A 20,532-nucleotide genomic window follows, 5' to 3' on the forward strand; every position below is an offset into this window, starting at 1 on the left:
AAAACCTTTTCAGGAAGAGAGTTCCAAAGATTCACGACCCTCTGAGTGGAAATATTTCACCTCATTTGCGTTTTAAATGGGCGACTCATTGAGCTTGATCTTCCAGCTCATCATGCCAGCGGGATCTTCTGATATTGCTGATGACACATCCCAGCTGCGTGGTTCCCGGCGGCATCGGGTGGAATCAATGGGATCTCCCGGCCAATGGCACGCCACCCCCCGCCATCGAGAAAACGCCACAGGGAGGCCAGAGAATCCTGGTGCTTATTTTTAAACATCGACACCCGAGTTCTTGGTTCCTCCATAAGGGGATACATCCTTTTCACACCCACCCTGACATGATGCCCCTCAATCAAGTCACCTCTTACTCTTCTAAACACCAGTGGGTGGATAAATTTTTAAATTTTATTTATTAGTGTCGCAAGTAGGCTTACATTAACACTGCAATGAAGTTACTGTGAAAATCCCCTCGTCGCCACACTCTGGCACCTGCTTGGGTGCACTGAGGGAGAATTTAGCATGGCCAATGCACCTAACCAGTACATCTTTCGGACTGTGGGAAGAAACCGGAGCACCCAGAGGAAACCCACGTAGACATGGGGAGAATGTGCAAACTCCACACAGACAGTGACCCAAGCCAGGAATTAAATCCGGGTCCCTGGTGCTGTGAGGCAGCAGTGCTAACCACTGTTTGTCCTACAAACCTAGCCTGTGCAACCTTTCCTTTTTTACCCAAGGCTGTTCAAATGGAGGTAAAAATCCCAAAGGCCGATTTGCGTTGCAGGGGTGGGTTGTTCTCTCAATATCCTGGCCAACATTCACTCCTTTAACCAAGACCATCCAAACGGATTCTGCACACTGGGGATTCCCTGCTCACTCCTGAGTGGATGTTTTGGCGGAAACCTCATTGACATGTCATTGTGATTCCTGCTGGAGCCAGATACTCCCCCTGAGGCAATGCCTTGCATTGATGCTTCTCTCACAGTGGCACAGTGGTTACCACTGCTGCCTCACAACGCCAGGGACCCAGGTTTGATTCCTCGCTTGGGTCACTGTCTGCGTGGAGTCTGCACATTCTCCCTAGCTGGAATTTCACCATAGAACGGAATTCTCTGATGGCCTCGGGTGGGATTTTACAAGCCTCTCCTGAGCAAGGTCGTGAAATAGTGGTACCTGTGTCTGGGTGGGTTTCCTCTGAGTGCTCCGGTTTCCTCCCACAGTCCAAAGGACGTGCTGGTTGGGTGCATTGGCCATGCCTTGTGGGATTTTATGGCCTTGCTCATCTCAAAACTGTAAAATCCCACCTGAAGTCAATGGACCTTCCCATTGTCTGCCTCTCGCCTGCTCCGATTCCCATGACGGGCGGGTGGGGTGGTAAAATTCCGGCTACTAAATTCTCCCTCAGTGTACCCAAACAACCGCCGGAGTGTGGCAACTAGGGGATTTTCACAGTGACCTCATTGCAGTGTTAATGTAAGCCTACTTGTGACACTAATAAATAAACTTTAAAACTGTGGGATCTCTGCAGTCCCCAGATTGGCCACACAAGAACAAAAGGGGTGTTCAGGATAACTCTCCAATCTGAATTGTTAGGGACGAGAATGCACTTTCTAAACAATGGTGGAGGGCAGGTTCAACAGCAACTTTCAAAAAGGAATTGGATAAATATTTGAGAAGAAAGAAATATTTTGGTGTGCGGGAGGATGAGGGAGTGGGACCAATTGGATAGCTTTTTCGAAGATGCTTACTCTGTGAACTCTCTGCGTTCTTAGAGTCCATGAAAATAATTGGGTTGACATTTCAAAAGTATCTCTGTTGGGCCAGAAAGGCTTTGGGGCGGTTCTGAGGAGATGAAAGGCACTATATAAATGCAACTTGGCAGTTTATTTAGTTGACTCTGAATTTCGCCCCCGTTATCCCACTATTTGCTGGGAAGCGTGCAGAGATAGCAACATTCACATCAGATCCTATCTGGAGAAATCCCCCCCTTACCCTTCCAGTGGAATGGTGCTAAAAATCACTAGAACCGGATGTAAAATGATGCATTAAAGGAAATTCGCTTAACAACATGGCTTCACTCTTTCCGTTATGAAAAAGATTCACTAAAACACGTTGATTTGCACAGAGTTTTTTTAAACATATCTTTTCGTTTGCAAAGTGTCAGTTACTCTTTTCCCTCGCTTTGACACAGCGAGTTCATCCTTACTTTATCCTGATTTGCTATTTCACTGGAACTGGGATAAAAAATACACAGAAACTTCATCACCGTTGGAATAATAACTGGGGCCAGGACTGTGCTGTGATTATCCAGTACCTGGAGTTGCTTTGAATCTCTGACATTGCATATAAGCTAATCTTTGCCAATACTTACAATCAGTAAAAATGTTCCCAAAAATTCGGCCAGCCCTTGTTTTATCCAATTGTTCTTTAACTTGCATCTGTCTATCAAGCTGTGTTTCTGGGTTTGCGTTTCCATTGCTGCTGCTGCCGCTGCCTCGGGTTTCTTTTCTGTTGGGGAAGGAAGTTGCTGTCTCAGTCCGATGCCTTTTGAACAACTCGCCGCTCTGAACTTCGACACTGGCTAAAACGCGCTGGGCACAAACTGATAAGGATGTTGCAGCGTCAGTCCTAAACTGGTCAATATTTACACAAGTCCTCTAATTGTGGCTGGATTTTTTTCTCTCTCTCTCAGCCCACTCTCCTACCCCAGATACAGTGAGGTGGAAAACACCTTTATCGACACAGGATAAATAGTAAAATCTGCACCGTTCCCAAAAATGTGAGCAAGCCCAGTTAATCATTAGCATCTCTTGCCATGCACACGCCGTGGGACCATGAGATCAATCCCATCCTTACCCTTCACCCGAGGATATTCGCTTGGACATAATCTCTCCCCCAAAATCCCTGGCTCGCTTGGACATAATCCCTGGCCATTCTGCTGCATTGGGACAACTCATTTTATTCAAAGTGGGGAGGGCGGGGGTGGGGCGGGAGCCTTGATCGAAAAAGGTTAGCGATTTTATTAGCAGAAGGGAACTTTGATATCAGCTACAAGATAATGGGAGACATCGGCGATTAGATAAATCCAAATGGCTGGCTGCCAGTTTAAGGATCTCATTGCATCTCATCAGCCCAAGTGTTGTGAATGTAGCCCAGTCCATCACGCAAACCAGCCTCCCATCCATTGACTCTGTCTACACTTCCCACTGCCTCGGCAAAGCAGCCAGCATAATCAAGGACCCCACCTACCCTGACATACTTTCTTCCACCTTCTTCCGGGAAAACGATACAAAAGTCGGAGATCACAAACCAACCAACTCAAGAACAGCTTCTTCCCTGCTGCCATCAGACTTTTGAATGAATCTCCCAAATAATAAAGTTGATCTTTCTTTACACACCAGCTATGACTGTAACACTACATTCTGTACCCTCTCCTTTCATTCCCCCTATGTAATCTGTGAATGGTATGCTTTGTCTATATAGCACACAAGAAACAATACTTTGTGCTGTATGCCAATGCATGTGACAATAATAAATCAAATCAAATCAAAGCTCCAATGTGTTAATATCCTCAAAGGGCTGACTTTGCTTTCTTCCGCTCCCAATTCCTATGCTCCTATGTTCCTAACACAGCTAGTTGAACAAGTGTACTCTGCACGTTTCCATCCATTGTATCAGTACCAACCTCTGAGTGAAAGTGGGAGGGTAAATGTCCTCATTGTGTTAAAGGGTTTCTAAATTTCCACCCATCCCAGCCGCCAATTGGCTGAAGAGCGGCAAGCACCAACAGTAACAACCACATTGTGACTATTACAGCCAGAAGTAAAGTCCAGAGCCTTATGGAGAGCTGGTTCAAAATGCCATTTCTGATTTTTCACACTCAGATGGTTAGTTTTGTGTACGTCCGATAGCTGGAGTGAACATGGGATAGAATTCCATTGTCACTTAATTCCATTTTGTTTTCCAAGGTGATTTCCATTGACACAGGAAAGAACCTGCTTCCAAGAGTCAGGAACAAACTTCTCATAGTTACTGTGCCAGGGGGCATGTGGCATCAGTGGAACAGATTAATAACAGATCTGGCAGCTTAGGATTGACCTGCAAGAAGTGCTATGGCCCATCAGCAGTGGAAGAATTGTACTTCACCACAAGTTTCAACCTCATGGCCTGGTGTATCTCTCACTCCATCATCATCATTTGCCAGCACCGATTGAATGAGGACCATTGAAGAGCATTCTGAAGGCAGCACCAGACGTATCTGAAGAACTAGGTACAACCTGATGAAGCCACAACACAGGCTTGCCGAAAAGTAGAACCAGTATGAGATAGACGGGGTGGCACAGTGGTTAGCACTGCTGTCTCACAGCGCCAGGGATCCGAGATTCTGAAGGGGCTTGACAGGGTAGACACTGAGGGCGGGATTTTCTGGCTACGCTTGCCCCAATGCTGGAAAATCCCACCAAAGGTCAACGGACCTTTACATGGTCCATGTCCCACCTGCTACAATTCGCGTGGCGGGGAGGACGGGATGGTGGCACAGTGGTTAACACTGCTGCCTCACAGCAACAGGAACCCGGGTTCAATTCCTGGCTTGGGTCACTGTCTGTGTGGGGTTTGCACATTCTCCCTGTGTCTGTGTGGGTTTCCTCCGGGTGCTCCAGTTTCCTCCCACAGTCCAAAAGACGTGCTGATTAGGTGCGTTGGCCATGCTGAATTCTCCCTCAGTGTACCTGAACAGGCATTAGAGTGTGGCGACTAGGGGATTTTCACAGTAACTTCATTGCAATGTTAATGTAAGCCCACTTGTGACACTAATAAATAAACTGAAAGCAGCAGTACCTTTTAACTATCAAACTCCTGCATTCTTTCCCCAGGAAGGAAATGGAATTCCATCATCAAACCCTCCACTCTCAAAAGCCACTTAAAACTGATCTTTTTTTTTGGTCAGCTATTAGTAACGTAACTTTTCCCCCAACTCCTGCTTTGGCCCAAACTCCACTGTGTCCCTGATGAGATACTTTGATCTAATTCTCAAAGTTAAAGCAATTTAAAATGAGCGTTATTGTTCCTTCTGTTATCGCATTGTGATAAAAACCATAGTTAGCCATAGTTAGATTTCTTTAAAAGAACTCACTCTTGGAAAGATTGAATCAGATTCTTATCTAATAGATACTAACATTAGAGAAGTGTGCTATTCTGCTTAACGTAGTTGGGTAATCGTCAAGACAATCTTTAATCTCATTTGCCTTTGGTTCAACTTGCCAGAACATGACAGATTTGATCTAATTTTCGTTTTTGACACACTTCACTTCTGTATGTCCCACCCAGATCAGGGAGATAATCTCTGTCTTTCATTTCAGTTTATAGAGTGTCATCTTTCCCTTTGTTCCAAAGTACGTTATAGTTGGTAAATGTGTTGGGAGTTACGAGTAATTATGGTCCAGTTTAGTTCAAGCTGTAAAATAATTCAATCAAGTTGTCACGCAGTTCACTTGTGATCATTATATTTTTCTATTTTGCGTTCAGGAAGTTGCGTGCAGAATCTTCAGCTTTCCTTCAGACGCCAGTGCCATTCCTGCATTGGCAACGTGATTGGTGGGGCATCCAGTCCAATCTTCTGGGAAGGATCCAATCAACAAGCGGTCAATTAAGGATGGCAGGTGGCACATTGAGTTGGCAGGGTGACTGAGCTCATTATTTAAAGGGCTTCAGGCAGTCAACACAATGATTGCATTGAGGGAATGGAGATGGCAAGTAAAAATCTTATATCTTTTGTTTTGGCTGATGTGTGGGGCCATTTTCAGGTCAGAAACTCAATCTCCCTCTGGTTACTCGTTGCCAGAGTCAGCAGAGCTGGAAGTGGCCAAGAGAGTGAGTTGCAGCAGTGTATCTCTTCCAACCTGGAGACTAGGACCTCAGGAGGGAGGGCATGACAGGTGAGAGGCATTGCGCCTTCAGGTACCAATCCCCACTTGCTGGCTTGCCCGGCATTCCCCTGCCCTTCATGCCCCAGGTCATCTTGCAGCTGTACTCATTCCTCTCCCTGCAGGCACCTCACATTCCCACCTACCGTCTAGGCATCCATAACGTGCTCTCACTCCATTGTCCTCTTGTACCCATCCCTCCCAGTCATCCTTCATGAATGATAACATTCACCCCTCTGGCAACAATCCATTATGACCACTTGTGCTTCCTTGTTACAGCTCCTTGCGGAAGAAGAGCACAGCTTTTGACAAGAGGCAGAGCCATCGAGCCAGGGAGGTGAGAGGGGTGGCCCTCCATTAACAGGTACCTTGCTGACCACCGGCATTGCATACCCACTGGGAAGGCAGTTTTCCATCAGAGGGCAGTGTGGTTGGATTGTACGTGCTGCTATTCTGAATAATAATTAGGGGAGGCACGGTGGTCCAGTGATTAGCACTGCTGCCTCACAGCACCAGGAACCCAGGCTCAATTCCAGCCTCGGGTCATTGTCTGTGTGGAGTTTGTACATTCTCCCCATGTCTGCCTGGGTTTCCTCTGAGTGCTGTGGTTTCCTCCCACAGTCCAAAGATGTGCAGGTTAGGTTGATTGGCCATGCTATATTGACCCAAGTGTCAGAGGGACTAGTAGGGTAATTACTTGGGGTTACGAGGATCGGGCCTGGGTAGGATTGTGATCGGTGCAGACTCAATGGGCCGAATGGCCTCCTTCTGCACTGGAGGGATTCTATGATTTATCAGATTTTACTTGGGTGGAGAGGGAGGGAATGTGGAGAGGAGTAAAGTACAAAGTGAAGATTTGTGAAAGGTTGGAAATTAGGAGAGATTATCAGACAAAATAGATGAAGGAGCAAGGCACAAGGGGATGAAGGGATATGAAAAGGAACAAAAGATGGGGCTAAAGGAGATGTAAATGGCAACAGCAGAATCATTACCAGAACCTGCTGTCCAAAACAAAATGGCAACCGTGATAATTGCTGAAAAGAGAGACCAGTTGTCAAAGCTTCTTTGTTTTGCACTCATCAGGACAAGCACAAGAGTGCCAAATTTCAAATAGTCACAATAATTTATACCACAGAAGAAAAGGGTGCTGATTGGTTGGCAAGTGCTTGGTTGGGGTGTTGCCATGGAGAAAGCAACAGGAAGTTATTTCTCCCCAAGATCCAGGAGCAACGCCTTGACCAATCACTCGCCAACTGATCAGCATCCTTCTCTGTTGTAGTATAAACTGTGATCCATTGAAATTTGGCCCTCTTGTGTTTGCCCTGACGAGAGCAAAATGAATGGGTTCAGCACCAAGCCTCTCCTTTCAGTAATAGTCAAGGTTTGTACTACTAAGCAGTGTTTGTGATCTGAAATTGTTTTATTCAACGCCGAGTCTGGGAGTTTGCTAAACACCTAATCGAAAGGAGAGGTACTATTTCTAATGCAGTCCAAAGATGTGGGCGGCACAGTGGCACAGTGGTTAGCACTGCTGCTTCACAGTGCCAGGGACCCGCGTTCAATCCCTGGCATGGGTCATTGTCTGAGTGGAGTTTGCACATTCTCCCCATGATTGCATGGGTTTCCTCCGGGTGCTCCGGTTTCCTCCCACTTTTGGAAAGACATGCTGGTAAGGTGCATTGACCCGAACGGGCGCTGGACTGTGGCGACTCGGGGAATTTCACAGATAAGCCTTATTTGTGACTGATAAATAAACTAACTTTAAAAGGTTAGATGGATTGGCCATGCTAAATTGCCCCTTAGTGTCCAAAAGATGTGTAGGTTACGGGGATTAGACCTGGGAAATGCTTGGGGTTACGGGAATGCTCTTCTGTCGGAGAGTTGGTGTAGCCTCAATGGGCTGAATAGTCTCTTTCTGCACTACAGAGATTCTATGATTTCTTGAGCTTCCCTTGAGGTTTATTGGACCAGTATAGGAGGCCAAGATTGGGGAGATCAGAGTGAGGTGGGGAGGTGGGGCGGGGGGGTCGGGGGGGGGGGGGGGCGCGGGGGTTTAGGTGGAGAATTAAACTGACGGGTGACCTGAAGATCAGGGTTATATTTGCAGAGTGAATGGAGGTGTCAAAGCAGTCAACCAATCAGCATTTGGTCTCCCGACTATAAAGCAGAAGGCAACAAATTAAAAAGAAGACCGAGGAAATCATTGTTTCACCTCGGGGGAGACTTTAGAGTCCTGGATATTGGAAAGAGTGGAGGTGAATTGGATAACGCTATACATAACCAGTTAAAATACCTTAACACCTGTCCAGCACTAATATCACTTTACATTGTCCCCATTTTTATAATGTGTGCTATTTCAAAGGCAGAAGTGTCCTGCTATTCCATATCTCGTTTATAATGCATCCTGCCTGGAGATCAGACAGATTTCATGGAATGTCGTCATTCTGCAGATCTTCTTCAGATTTTTTTTCCTCTACCAGAAACAAACGAACAAATCCTCTATTTGGAAGCAGTTCCTTCAAATTACACACCACAGGACTGGTACACACTACACAGTGACTGCACATTCAAAGTACTTTGTTAGGTGTAAATTGCTTTGGGATGTCTTGAGCTTGTGAAAGGATATATTCATAAATATAAGAGGTGTTTGATAAGGTGTCAGTCGCATTGAAGGTTACTGCACAGAATAAGAGCTTCTGGTGTTGGGGGTGATAGATTGACACGGAGAAAGGTCTGGCTAACTGACAGGAAACAGGCTGGGGATAAATGGGCCATTTTTACTTTGCAAACTGTAAGGAGCTGAGTCCCAAAGTGATCAGTGCTGTGGCCTCTAATACTTATGAACCATATTAATGACTTGGATGAAGGGGCCAACTGTTTTGTACCAAACGTTTCTGAGGATACAAAGATAGGTAGGTATGCACAACAAAAACAAAAAATGCTGGAAAATCTCAGCAGGTCTGGCAGCATCTGTGGAGAGAGAATAAAGCCAATGTTTTTGAGTCTGGATGACCCGTCATCTGACGAAAGGTAGTCCAGACTCGAAACGTTGCCTCTATTCTCTCTCCACAGATGCCATCGGACCTGCTGAGATTTTCTGGTATCTTCCATTTATGTTTCAGATTCCAGCAGCCGCAGTATCTTGCTTTCATCTTAGGTGTGTATGCATATTGTGAGGATGATAGAAAGAGCCTGCAAAGGGATATTGATAGGTTAAGTGAGTGGGAGAACGTTTGGTGAATAGAGTATAAAGTGGGAAAATGTGAGGTTGTCCACTTTGGCAGAAGGAATTGAAAAGCAGAATATTATTAAAATGGAGAGACTACAGGATGCTACTGTACAGAGGGATCTGGGTGTCCTTGCACATGAATCGCAAAAGGTGAACATGAAGATACAGCCAGTACTTAGGAAGGTAAATGGAATGTTAGTCTTTATTTGAAGGGGGTGGAGTATAAAAGTAGGGACATCTTACTGCAACTATACAAGGCATTGGTGAGACCACACTAATGTACTGTGTACGGTTTTGCTCACCTTGCTCAAGGAGGGACATACTGGAAGCAGTTCAGAGAAGATTCACGAGGCTGATTCCTGGGATGAGGGTTTTGTCTTATCAGGAGTAGTTGAGTAGGTTGGGTTTATACTCATTGGAGTTTAGAAGAATGGGAGGTGATCTTATTGAGACATGTACGATTCAGGGGACAAGGGGGTCTTGTAGGAGAAACTGGAACTAGGGTACACAGTTTAAAATAAGGGATCTTCCATATAAGATGGGGATAAAGAGATTTTTTTTCTCTCAGAAGGTTTTAAAGTTTAAGTTTATTTATTAGCATCATAAGTAGGCTTCACGCTGCAGTGAAGTTATTCTGAAAATCCCCTAGGTGCCACACTCTGGCGCCTGTTCGGGTACACTGAGGGAGAATTTAGCATGGCCAATGCATCTAACCAGCACGTCTTTCAGACTGTGGGAGGAAACCGGAGCACACCCAGGCAGACACTGGGAAAACGTTCAGACTCTGCACAGACAGTGACCCAAGCCGGGAATCGAACCCGGGTCCCTGGCGCTGTGAGACTGCAGTGCTAATCACTGTGCCACCGTGCTGCCCATGGATGTGAGTCTGTGGAGCTCTCTTTTTCTAAAGAATGGTGGGGGCAGGGTCATTGACTATTTTCAAGGCTGAGTGAGATGAATTCTTGATTGACAAGGGAGTCAAAGGGTGTGGGGGTAGAAAGGAAAGTGGTGGCAACAATCAGATAACCATACTCTCACTGAATGGCAGAGCAGGCTTGAGGGCCTGGATGGACTACTCCTGCTCCTAATTCACTTGTTTGGATGTTGGATGTTGAGAGGATGTTTCCTCTCATGGAGGAATCTAGAATTAGGGGGCACAATATCCAAATCAGATGTCTCTCATTGAGGCCAGAGATGAGGAGGAATATCTTCTCTCAGAGGGCTTGTGGGGGTTGCAATTCTCTTATCGAGTGAGCCGAGGAGGCTGGGTCATTGAATACATTCAAGGCTGAGTTTAACATGTCTTTGACTGTCAAGGGTTATGGCCGGGCAGGCAGGGAAGTGGAGTTAAGACCTCACTCAGATCAGCAAAGATTTTACTGAATGGCAGGATACCCGACTCCTGCTTTGATTGTTCTTAAATACAAGTCCTTCATCCACTGAGGATTCACTTTTGTCGTCATCTCCAAATTGATGCATTGCAGTTTCTGCAAGGTTAGCAAAGTCCTCTTGAGTTTTCTGTCTAAAAGCAGTTCCGATCCACAGCCACCACCTCCACCCTGGGTTCGACAAGGAGACAGATCCCAAATCTACTCCAGCCGGGACCAAGATCGAACCCCGTTTGGCACCAACTGATCCACAAGCAGCTGTCCAGCCAACTGAATCAACCAGCTCCCCCAAGTGGTTGTGGCAACATAGACAGTTACATGCATATTGTAGTCTGGAGCCTATGGATAGTGATGGTGGAGCTCCCAATTTCATTCCATCACATGGCTGACCAGGAATCCCTCCCACTCTTACTGCCTGCCATTGGCGTCTGATGGAAGGGCTTATACCCAACGTGTTTGACCATCTTTTGACCACACCTTCCTTGGCCATCAAGTTCAACCCACTGTACAACAAGACTTCCTACAGAATCAAATTAGCATTCTGATTGTTGAGCACATTGTATCCCCAAGAGCACAGCCTATACCATTGGATACGTTTGCACTTATTCTGATGTGGATAGTCTGCAGTATAACTGCAGTCACCCTGAGTTGGTGTTCAAAACAGACAAACTGGTGGAATGTCAGAAAGAGTGATGTTTTTCATAGAATCCCACAGTGCAGAAGGAGGCCGTTCAGCCCATTGAGTCTGCACTGGGCACAATCCCACCCAGGCCCTATTCCCATAACCCCATGCATTTACCCTAACTAGTCCCCCTGACACTAAAGGGCAATTTATCAAGGCCAATCCACCTCACTCGCACATCTTTGGACTTCAACAAAGTTTGTAACATCATTAAAGATTTTGTAAAAATGTAAATGAATTTTTTCAATTCAAAATTGGGGAGGCAATGGCCTAGTGGTATTATTGCTAGACTATTAATCCAAAAATTCAGCTTATATTCTGGGGATCTGGGTTCAAATCCCACTGCGGCAGATGGTGGAATTTGAATTTAATAAAAAATATCTAAAATTAAACACGACCATGAAACCATTGTGGATTGTCAGAAAAACCCATCACTAATGTCCTTTAGGGAAGGAAATCTGTCATCCTTACCTGGTCTGGTCTACATGTGATTCCAGAGCCACAGCAATGTGGTTGACTCTCAACTGCCTTTGGGCAACTAGGGATGGGCAATAAGTGTTGGCCAGCCAGCAACACCCATGTCCCATGAATGAATTTTTAAAAATCATGAACGCGAGTGTAGGGGAATACTCACTGTGCCTGTATCAGCATGCGGACACCAATCATGTGCGCAGGCGACTTGCCGTGTTTTCTCAACTTAATGAACGGGACAGTACATAGAATCATAGAATCCCTACAGTACAGAAGGAGGCCATTTGGCCCATTGCGCTGACAACAATCCCACCCAGGGCCCTATCCCCGTAACCTCACATATTTACCCTGCTAATCCCCCTGAAACTAGGGTCAATTTGGCATGGCCAATCCACCTAACCCGCACACCTTTGGAGTGTGGGAGGAAACCGGAGCACCCGGAGGAAACCCACGCAGACACAGGGAGAACGTGCAAACTCCACACAGACAGTGACCCAAGCTGGGAATTGAACCTGGGTCTCTGGCACTGTGAGACAGCAGTGCTAACTACTGTGCCACCGTGCCACCCCATGCCCTAGTACAACTCCAGACTATCTGCTATGCACTTAAAACATAGGCCACATTCAGAATAGTGTATGTCGTATAGTTGTAAGCTTAATACTGCTTCAGTAGCCAAGGCTATATGATATAAGCTTAATCAGATCAGCAAGCCTGGATCATAATTAGTTTATGATTTGAAAATCTTACAATCTGAAAAATTATCTCCAGGTAATGGTTTTATGCATTGTAAATATTTCAGATATTGGTTACAGTAATAGTGGCCACAATCACATATGATGTTGGTGATAAAGCAGATCATTAGCCCAGATTGTACTAATCTTACCATGTCCTCTACTAATATTTAATATAATTGCTAACATTCATTCAAGGCTGTTTCACTCTGGCAATTATTTGTTTTAGCTGATAGAGCGAGGGCCAATAACGTATCCAAAATAAACCACTGAGTGGCGCCAACTGTACAGTACACAAGCTTTACAGATGTGAATTCCAGTGCTTGCAATGCCGCCGACCTCTTTTCTTGTGAAGCCAGTGTTTGATGTGTATTTTGTTGCCTCTTCCTCCAATATGTGACAGCATGCAGAATTTGATTTTCATAGGACTGTAACTTGCCTTCTTTTTTATTCCAGTTTGGCCATTGTCAGCGAGATTTACAGATGCTTACTGACGGGAAAGTGAGACAGCAGCGAAGCACCAATTATGTAGCGTGGTCCTGCATAGTTCTGGAATGAAGAGTCAGGTCAAAGAGAAAGTTCCATAAAGCTGTCAGTTTTATGCGGGAGGTCACATATTTAACATTAAATAAATCAAGTAACAAATTCAATTAAAATCAAACCTTTTTATAGTGAAGAAGTGGTGCTTGTGGCATTTTTTATACAATACAACTGGTGCTTGGAGACTCACAATGGTTTGAAAAACATTCCAATGACAGCTCAGTGGAGACATAAACCATCAAGTGTATGCTATCACTATTGACAGAGCCTTCAATTATTGCTTGCTTGTAACTATACCTTGGACTCTGGACTAATTGTGCATTGAAAACTTGCCATGAGTGCCCTCTATCAGTGCTCCTTCCCAACCTTTGACTGCTAGTGTTTTTCATGTCATTACAGAAGAGATGTTATTACAGAAAAGATATTCGGAGAAATTTGCGTCCAGTATCTTTAGACAAGACAATGCTTAAAAAATATCCCAGCCACCAGTCTTGTGAAACTGTGCCCCCCTGTCGAATGGCTGTGTTTTATGACAGAGTAGCATGATTACAGTATTGTAAAACAACTGTCTCTCTGTCAAGCCATTAAACAATGATCAGTGAGTCTGATACTCCTCTCTGTAAAAGTCAATGAGGGGATTTGGGGTGGGAGTGGGGGTGGTGGGGGCGGGGGGGGGGGGGGGTGTTGGTGGGGGGGAGGTGGAGGGGGGAGTTACAGAGGAGGGGTATAGTTTCCAACAGCACAAATTAGCAGTGAAAAGAGACAGACTTCTTCTATATTGTAACACTTACTATGCTATAGAGGGTGGTTATCAAGTGAACTAACTTTAGATTATGAAAAACAGACCACAATTCACGAGGAAAGGCGATGTAAATTATAGTTAGTAAGACAGCTTTTCTGACTCAGGCTGAGTGGACACTTTAATATCTACCCTTTCACTCATTCTCCAGGCATCCAGCATTAAAGTTTGTTTATTATTGTCACAAGTAGGCTTACATTACCACTGCAATGAAATTACTGCGAAAATCCCCTCGTCGCCGCACTCTGGTGCCTGTTCGGGTACAATGAGGGAGAATTTAGTGTGGCCAATGTGTCTAACCAGCACGTCTTTTGGACTGTGGGAGGAAACAGGAGCACCCGGAGGAAACCCACGCAGACACAGGGAGAACGTGCAGACGGTGACCCAAGCGAGGAATCAAACCCGTGTCCCTGGCGCTGTGAGGCAGCTGTGCTAACCACTGTGCCACCGTGCTGCTCTAATAACAATTCCACATCAACAGCAAGGCCTTTCTATTTGATTTCCAATGCTGCCTCCAAAATCATTATTTCTCTTTCCGAAAGTGTCCACTTCCCGTTGGGAGATCACCTCCTTCCCATTCATAGTGTTTTCCTCACAAACCTTGTTGTCATTTCCTCTGCTGTTTTGCTCCATTCATATTATCCTCCCATTAAGTTGTTCTCCCCTTTTCATTTAAGACCATAAGACCATAAGACATAGGAGCGGAAGTAAGGCCATTCGGCCCATCGAGTCCACTCCACCATTCAATCATGGTTGATTTCAACTCCATTTACCCGCTCTCTCCCCATAGCCCTTAATTCCTCGAGAAATCAAGAATTTATCAATTTCTGTCTTGAAGACGCTCAACGTCTCGGCCTCCACAGCCCTCTGTGGCAATGAATTCCACAGACCCACCACTCTCTGGCTGAAGAAATTTCTCCTCATCTCTGTTCTAAAGTGACTCCCTTTTATTCTAAGGCTGTGCCCCCGCGTCCTAGTCTCCCCTGTTAATGGAAACAACTTCCCTACGTCCATCCTATCTAAGCCGTTCATTATCTTGTAAGTTTCTATCAGATCTCCCCTCAACCTCCTAAACTCCAATGAATATAATCCCACGATCCTCAGACGTTCATCGTATGTCAGGCCTACCATTCCTGGGATCATCCGTGTGAATCTCCGCTGGACCCGCTCCAGTGCCAGTATGTCCTTCCTGAGGTGTGGGGCCCAAAATTGCTCACAGTACTCCAAATGGGGCCTAACCAGTGCTTTATAAAGCCTCAGAAGTACATCCCTGCTTTTGTATTCCAAGCCTCTTGAGATAAATGACAACATTACATTTGCTTTCTTAATTACGGACTCAACCTGCAAGTTTACCTTTAGAGAATCCTGGACTAGGACTCCCAAGTCCCTTTGCACTTTAGCATTATGAATTTTGTCACCGTTTAGAAAATAGTCCATGCCTCTATTCTTTTTTCCAAAGTGTACGACCTCGCACTTGCCCACGTTGAATTTCATCAGCCACTTCTTGGACCACTCTCCTAAACTGTCTAAATCTTTCTGCAGCCTCCCCACCTCCTCAATACTACCTGCCCCTCCACCTATCTTTGTATCATCGGCAAACTTGGCCAGAATGCTCCCAGTCCCGTCATCTAGATCGTTAATATATAAAGAGAACAGCTGTGGCCCCAACACTGAACCCTGCGGGACACCACTTGTCACCGGTTGCCATTCTGAGAAAGAACCTTTTATCCCAACTCTCTGCCTTCTGTCTGACAGCCAATCGTCAATCCATGTTAGTACCTTGCCTCGAATACCATGAGCCCTTATTTTACTCAGCAGTCTCCCGTGAGGCACCTTGTCAAAGGCCTTTTGGAAGTCAAGATAGATAACATCCATTGGCTCTCCTTGGTCTAACCTATTTGTTATCTCTTCAAAGAACTCTAACAGGTTTGTCAGGCACGACCTCCCCTTACTAAATCCATGCTGACTTGTCTTAATCCGACCCTGCACTTCCAAGAATTTAGAAATCTCATCCTTAACGATGGATTCTAGAATTTTGCCAACAACTGAGGTTAGGCTAATTGGCCTATAATTTTCCATCTTTTTTCTTGTTCCCTTCTTGAACAGTGGGGTTACAACAGCGATTTTCCAATCCTCTGGGACTTTCCCTGACTCCAGTGACTTTTGAAAGATCATAACTAACGCCTCCACTATTTCTTCAGCTATCTCCTTTAGAACTCTAGGATGTAGCCCATCTGGGCCCGGAGATTTATCAATTTTCAGACCTTTTAGTTTCTCTAGCACTTTCTCCTTTGTGATGGCAACCATATTCAACTCTGCCCCCTGACTTTCCTGAATTGTTGGGATATTACTCATGTCTTCTACTGTGAAGACTGACGCAAAGTACTTATTAAGTTCCTCAGCTATTTCCTTGTCTCCCATCACTAGATTACCAGCGTCATTTTGGAGCGGCCCAATGTCTACTTTTGCCTCCCGTTTGTTTTTAATGTATTTAAAGAAACTTTTACTATCATTCCTAATGTTACTGGCTAGCCTACCTTCATATTTGATCCTCTCCTTCCTTATTTCTCTCTTTGTTATCCTCTGTTTGTTTTTATAGCCTTCCCAATCTTCTGACTTCCCACTACTCTTTGCCACATTATAGGCTCTCTCTTTTGCCTTGATGCATTCCCTGACTTCCTTTGTCAGCCATGGCTGCCTAATCCCCCCTCTGATAACCTTTCTTTTGTTTGGGATGAACCTCTGCACTGTGTCCTCAATTACTCCCAGAAACTCCTGCCATTGCTGTTCTACTGTCTTTCCCATTAGGCTCTGCTTCCAGTCGATTTTTGTCAGTTCCTCCCTCATGCGCCTGTAATTACCTTTATTTAACTGTAGAACCTTCACATCTGATTCTGCCTTCCTTCTTTCAAATTGCAGACTGAATTCTACCATATTATGATCACTGCTTCCTAAGTGTTCCCTTACTTTAAGATCTTTTATCACGTCTGGCTCATTACATAACACTAAGTCCAGAATAGCCTGTTCCCTCGTGGGCTCCATCACAAGCTGTTCCAAAAAGCCATCCTGTAAACATTCAATGAATTCCCTTTCTTTGGGTCCACTGGCAACATTATTTACCCAGTCCACCTGCATATTGAAATCCCCCATGATCACTGTGACCTTGCCTTTCTGACATGCCCTTTCTATTTCGTGGTGCATTTTGTGCCCCTGGTCCTGACCACTGTCAGGAGGCCTGTACATAACTCCCATTATGGTTTTTTTGCCTTTGTGGTTCCTCAACTCTACCCACACAGACTCCACATCGTCTGACCCTATGTCGTTTAGTGCTATTGATTTAATTTCATTTCTAATTAACAAGGCAACCCCGCCCCCTCTACCCACCCCTCTGTCTTTTCGATAGGTTGTGAATCCCTGGATGTTTAACTGCCAGTCCTGAACCCCCTGCAACCACGTCTCTGTGATGCCTACCACATCATACCTGCCAGTCACAATCTGGGCCACAAGCTCATCTATCTTGTTCCGGACACTGCGGGCATTTAAATATAGCACCTTTAATTCCCTATTGACCGTCCCTTTTTGTTTTCGTAGTGTGGTGGACCTTGGTCTACTGAGCCTTTCCAGACACTGTGTCATATTTTGTGAGATGGGGACTATCGTAACCTCTCCTGAGTGCTGTCTTTTCGTGATTTTTTGTAATCCTAAGCAGCTACGCTTCCCACTGATTCCTTCACCTCTTGGTTCCCTGACTTTCCCTTCCCCCCCAATCTCTAGTTTAAAGTCCTATTGACCACCCCATTTACTCTCTTCGCCAGAACACTGATCCCAGCTCGGTCCAGGTGGAGACCATCCCAACGGTATAGGTCCCCCCTGCCCCAAAACTGATGCCAGTGTCCCATGAAAAAGAACCCTTCTTTCCCACACCACTCTTTCAGCCACGTGTTAACTTCCCTTATTCTTGCCTCCCTATGCCAATTTGCACGTGGCTCGGGCAGTAATCCGGAGATTATGACCCTTGAGGACCTGTTTTTTAATTTGAATCCTAGCTCTTTATAATCTCTAAACAGGTCCTCTTTCCTAGACTTGCCTATGTTGTTGGTACCAACATGGACCACAACAACTGGATCCTCCCCCTCCCTCTCCAGTATCCTTTCAAGCCGGTCAGAGATGTCCCGCACCCTAGCACCGGGCAGGCAACATACCATGCGGGACACTCTATCCTGCTCACAAAGGATCCTATCTATCCCCCTGATAATAGAATCCCCTACAACTACAACTTGCCTATTTACTTCCTCCCCTTGAATGGCCTGCTGAACCATGGTGCCTTGGTCAGCTGACTCATCCTTCCTGCAGCCCTGTTTGCCATCCACACAGGGAGCAAGTGCCTCGTACCTGTTGGACAGGGTCAAGGGCTGAGGCTCCTGAGTTCCTGACTGCTGGTTCCCTTTACCTGCCTGACTTGCAGTCACACCCTGCTGTCCCTGGCCACTGGCAGGATTTAAACTATTTACTCTGACAGGTGTGACTGCCTCCTGAAACACAGTGTCCAGGTAAGTCTCCCCCTCCCGGATGTGCCTCAGTGTTTGAAGCTCAGACTCCAGCTCATCAACTCTGAGCCGGAGTTTTTCAAGCAGCCAACACTTACTGCAGATGTGGTCGCTGTTGCTCGCAATGGGATCTGCCAGCTCCCACATCAAGCAGCTCAAGCACATCACCTGACCAGCCATCTCTAATTAATTAATTAGTTTAATTTAAGTTTATGAGTTTAGCTGTGTTTTTTTTTAAATTTGGGGCAGATTTGCTATCAACCAATCAGATCACAGCTTCCCTCTGACGTCACTTTTGAAGAAAGAAAAAGTGGAAAACAGGAAGTTACCGTTAGGTTTTTATACTCACCCAGTTTTTATACTCACCCTGCTCCTGAAGCTAGGATTAATTCTTTATATTTGCTCTGGTGTGGATTTTTATTCCCCATCATGTGAGTGCTAAATGCCTGTATTTTGAGTTTCAAATATGATCTATCGTGCTTATTGGTTCATGTAACCCCAGAATCTTTAATACTTGTTGTTCCCTTCACTGGAATGTTTTAGTTTGTCCCATGTCCTTTTTACATATTTCCCATTGCTGATCTACAGCTCTGTTTGACTAATTTTCCAAGGATATAATCCGGTCAAAGCCACCTTAATCTTTATATCATCGTGGTCTGTGTGTTTTCTTTTTCAATCAATTAACCTTTTATTGGTTTCCATTTTTACACTGAATCTAACTTTGTTGTGATCGCTGCTTTCTAACTGCTCCACTATTTTCAGATTGTCTCACTATTCCTCTTCATTACTGAGGAGCAAGACAAGGAGTGGTCCATGTTTTTTGTTGGAATAGCAATGCATTGTCTAAGCATCTGCCAGAACAACTTCCCTTTAAGCCACCAATGTTTTCAGAGCCTATTTTTGAACATCTGAAACCTCCTACAATTATAGCTCTGCTGTGAATCTACACCTCTCTAATTTGTCTATAAATGTCATCCTCTCTTTCCTTTACACTGTATATAAACAGCTTAAAATCCATTTCTAGTTAATGTGGAGCAGCTGAAGGCTTTACAGACATTGATAAATGCAACGATAGTTGACGAAAAAAAAATTGCACTTCCTACCACAAATGTTTTGAACCTTGGTTATAGTCAATAAAAAAAATTCAGTGTTATTAGCTGGGAATGTTGTTCTCAGAATGGAAGACACAACTAACATTAAAATATATATAAAAGCATACGTTAATAATTAATACCAACTAGTTCTCAAAGATGAGTAACTCCATAGAAGTTATCCAGCATTCGCTAACAAGACTAGCATAATATAGTTAGGAAAAGAAAAAACAGAGTATACATTACTATTTAGTTTAGCATTATTTACATCCAGTTTTCAAACTGACATATGCTGACACTGTGGAACATATAAGGGGGAATTTTCCTGTCCCGCCCACCATGGGAATCGTGGTGGGCAGGTGGCGGACCATGCAAAGTTCCGTTGACCTCGGATGGGATTTTCCGGTTTTGGGGCGAGGGCGACTGGAAAATCCCACCCATAGTACTTCACAAAATAGGAGAATTATTAGAGAAGATGACTAAAGAGGTCCTGTGGTGCAGTGGATAGTGTCGCTGTCTCTGAGCCGGAAGCTTCAGGTTCGAGTCCCACCCCAGGACTTTTCGGCCAAGGAAGGTGGATTCATAATGCGGTCAAACTGATTGAGTGTCAACTTGCAAACCCTTCCAACGCACCAGTGGCTGGCAGTAAGAGCGGGAGAGACTCCTGGTCAGCCATGTTTGATGTGGGGCGGCGGCCCTCAAGCTATAAAGCCCTGGCGACACTCTAGTGCCCTGTTCCGGGAATTACTAGCTATGGAAATGGACCAAAATTTGTGTACTGAGGGATAAGGATGCAGAGGGGGTCGGCAAGGAGTGCAGTAATAGATGAGCAGAACTTAGCTTAGGAAAGGACAATGGGCAATGGCATTTTGGTCTCACTAGAATTTACCGAGGTTGAACATTAGGAGGTTGCTGAGGAGGGTATTGCAGATGGTCAGAAAGGACGTGATGAATAGCAACCACAAGTTGTATTTGCATAGTAAACATAGTAAAGTGACCCAAGCCACAAACAAAGTTTGACACTGACTCACATAAGGAGATATTTGTGCAGGTGATTAATGCTTTACCAATGATCCAGGTTTTAAAAACCATCTTCAGGGAGGAAAGAGAGGTGGAGAGCTGGAGAGGAT

The 20,532-nt window shown here is 45.1% G+C and overlaps 1 protein-coding gene across 1 annotated transcript in view; it reads right to left on the reverse strand.

The window, feature by feature from the left end:
• The window catches only part of LOC144511270 (aquaporin-9-like), a 77,452-nt gene extending 74,518 nt beyond the window's left edge, over positions 1 to 2,934 (reverse strand). The window contains exon 1 of the mRNA XM_078241422.1: positions 2,372 to 2,934. Within this exon, the coding sequence (XP_078097548.1) occupies positions 2,372 to 2,476 (105 nt within the window). The 5' untranslated portion in view covers positions 2,477 to 2,934. The remainder of the gene's footprint in view (positions 1 to 2,371) is intronic.
• Positions 2,935 to 20,532: the final 17,598 nt, after the last annotated feature.

The sequence above is a fragment of the Mustelus asterias genome, chromosome 24 (assembly GCF_964213995.1).
Source record: "Mustelus asterias chromosome 24, sMusAst1.hap1.1, whole genome shotgun sequence".
Classification (NCBI taxonomy): domain Eukaryota; kingdom Metazoa; phylum Chordata; class Chondrichthyes; order Carcharhiniformes; family Triakidae; genus Mustelus; species Mustelus asterias.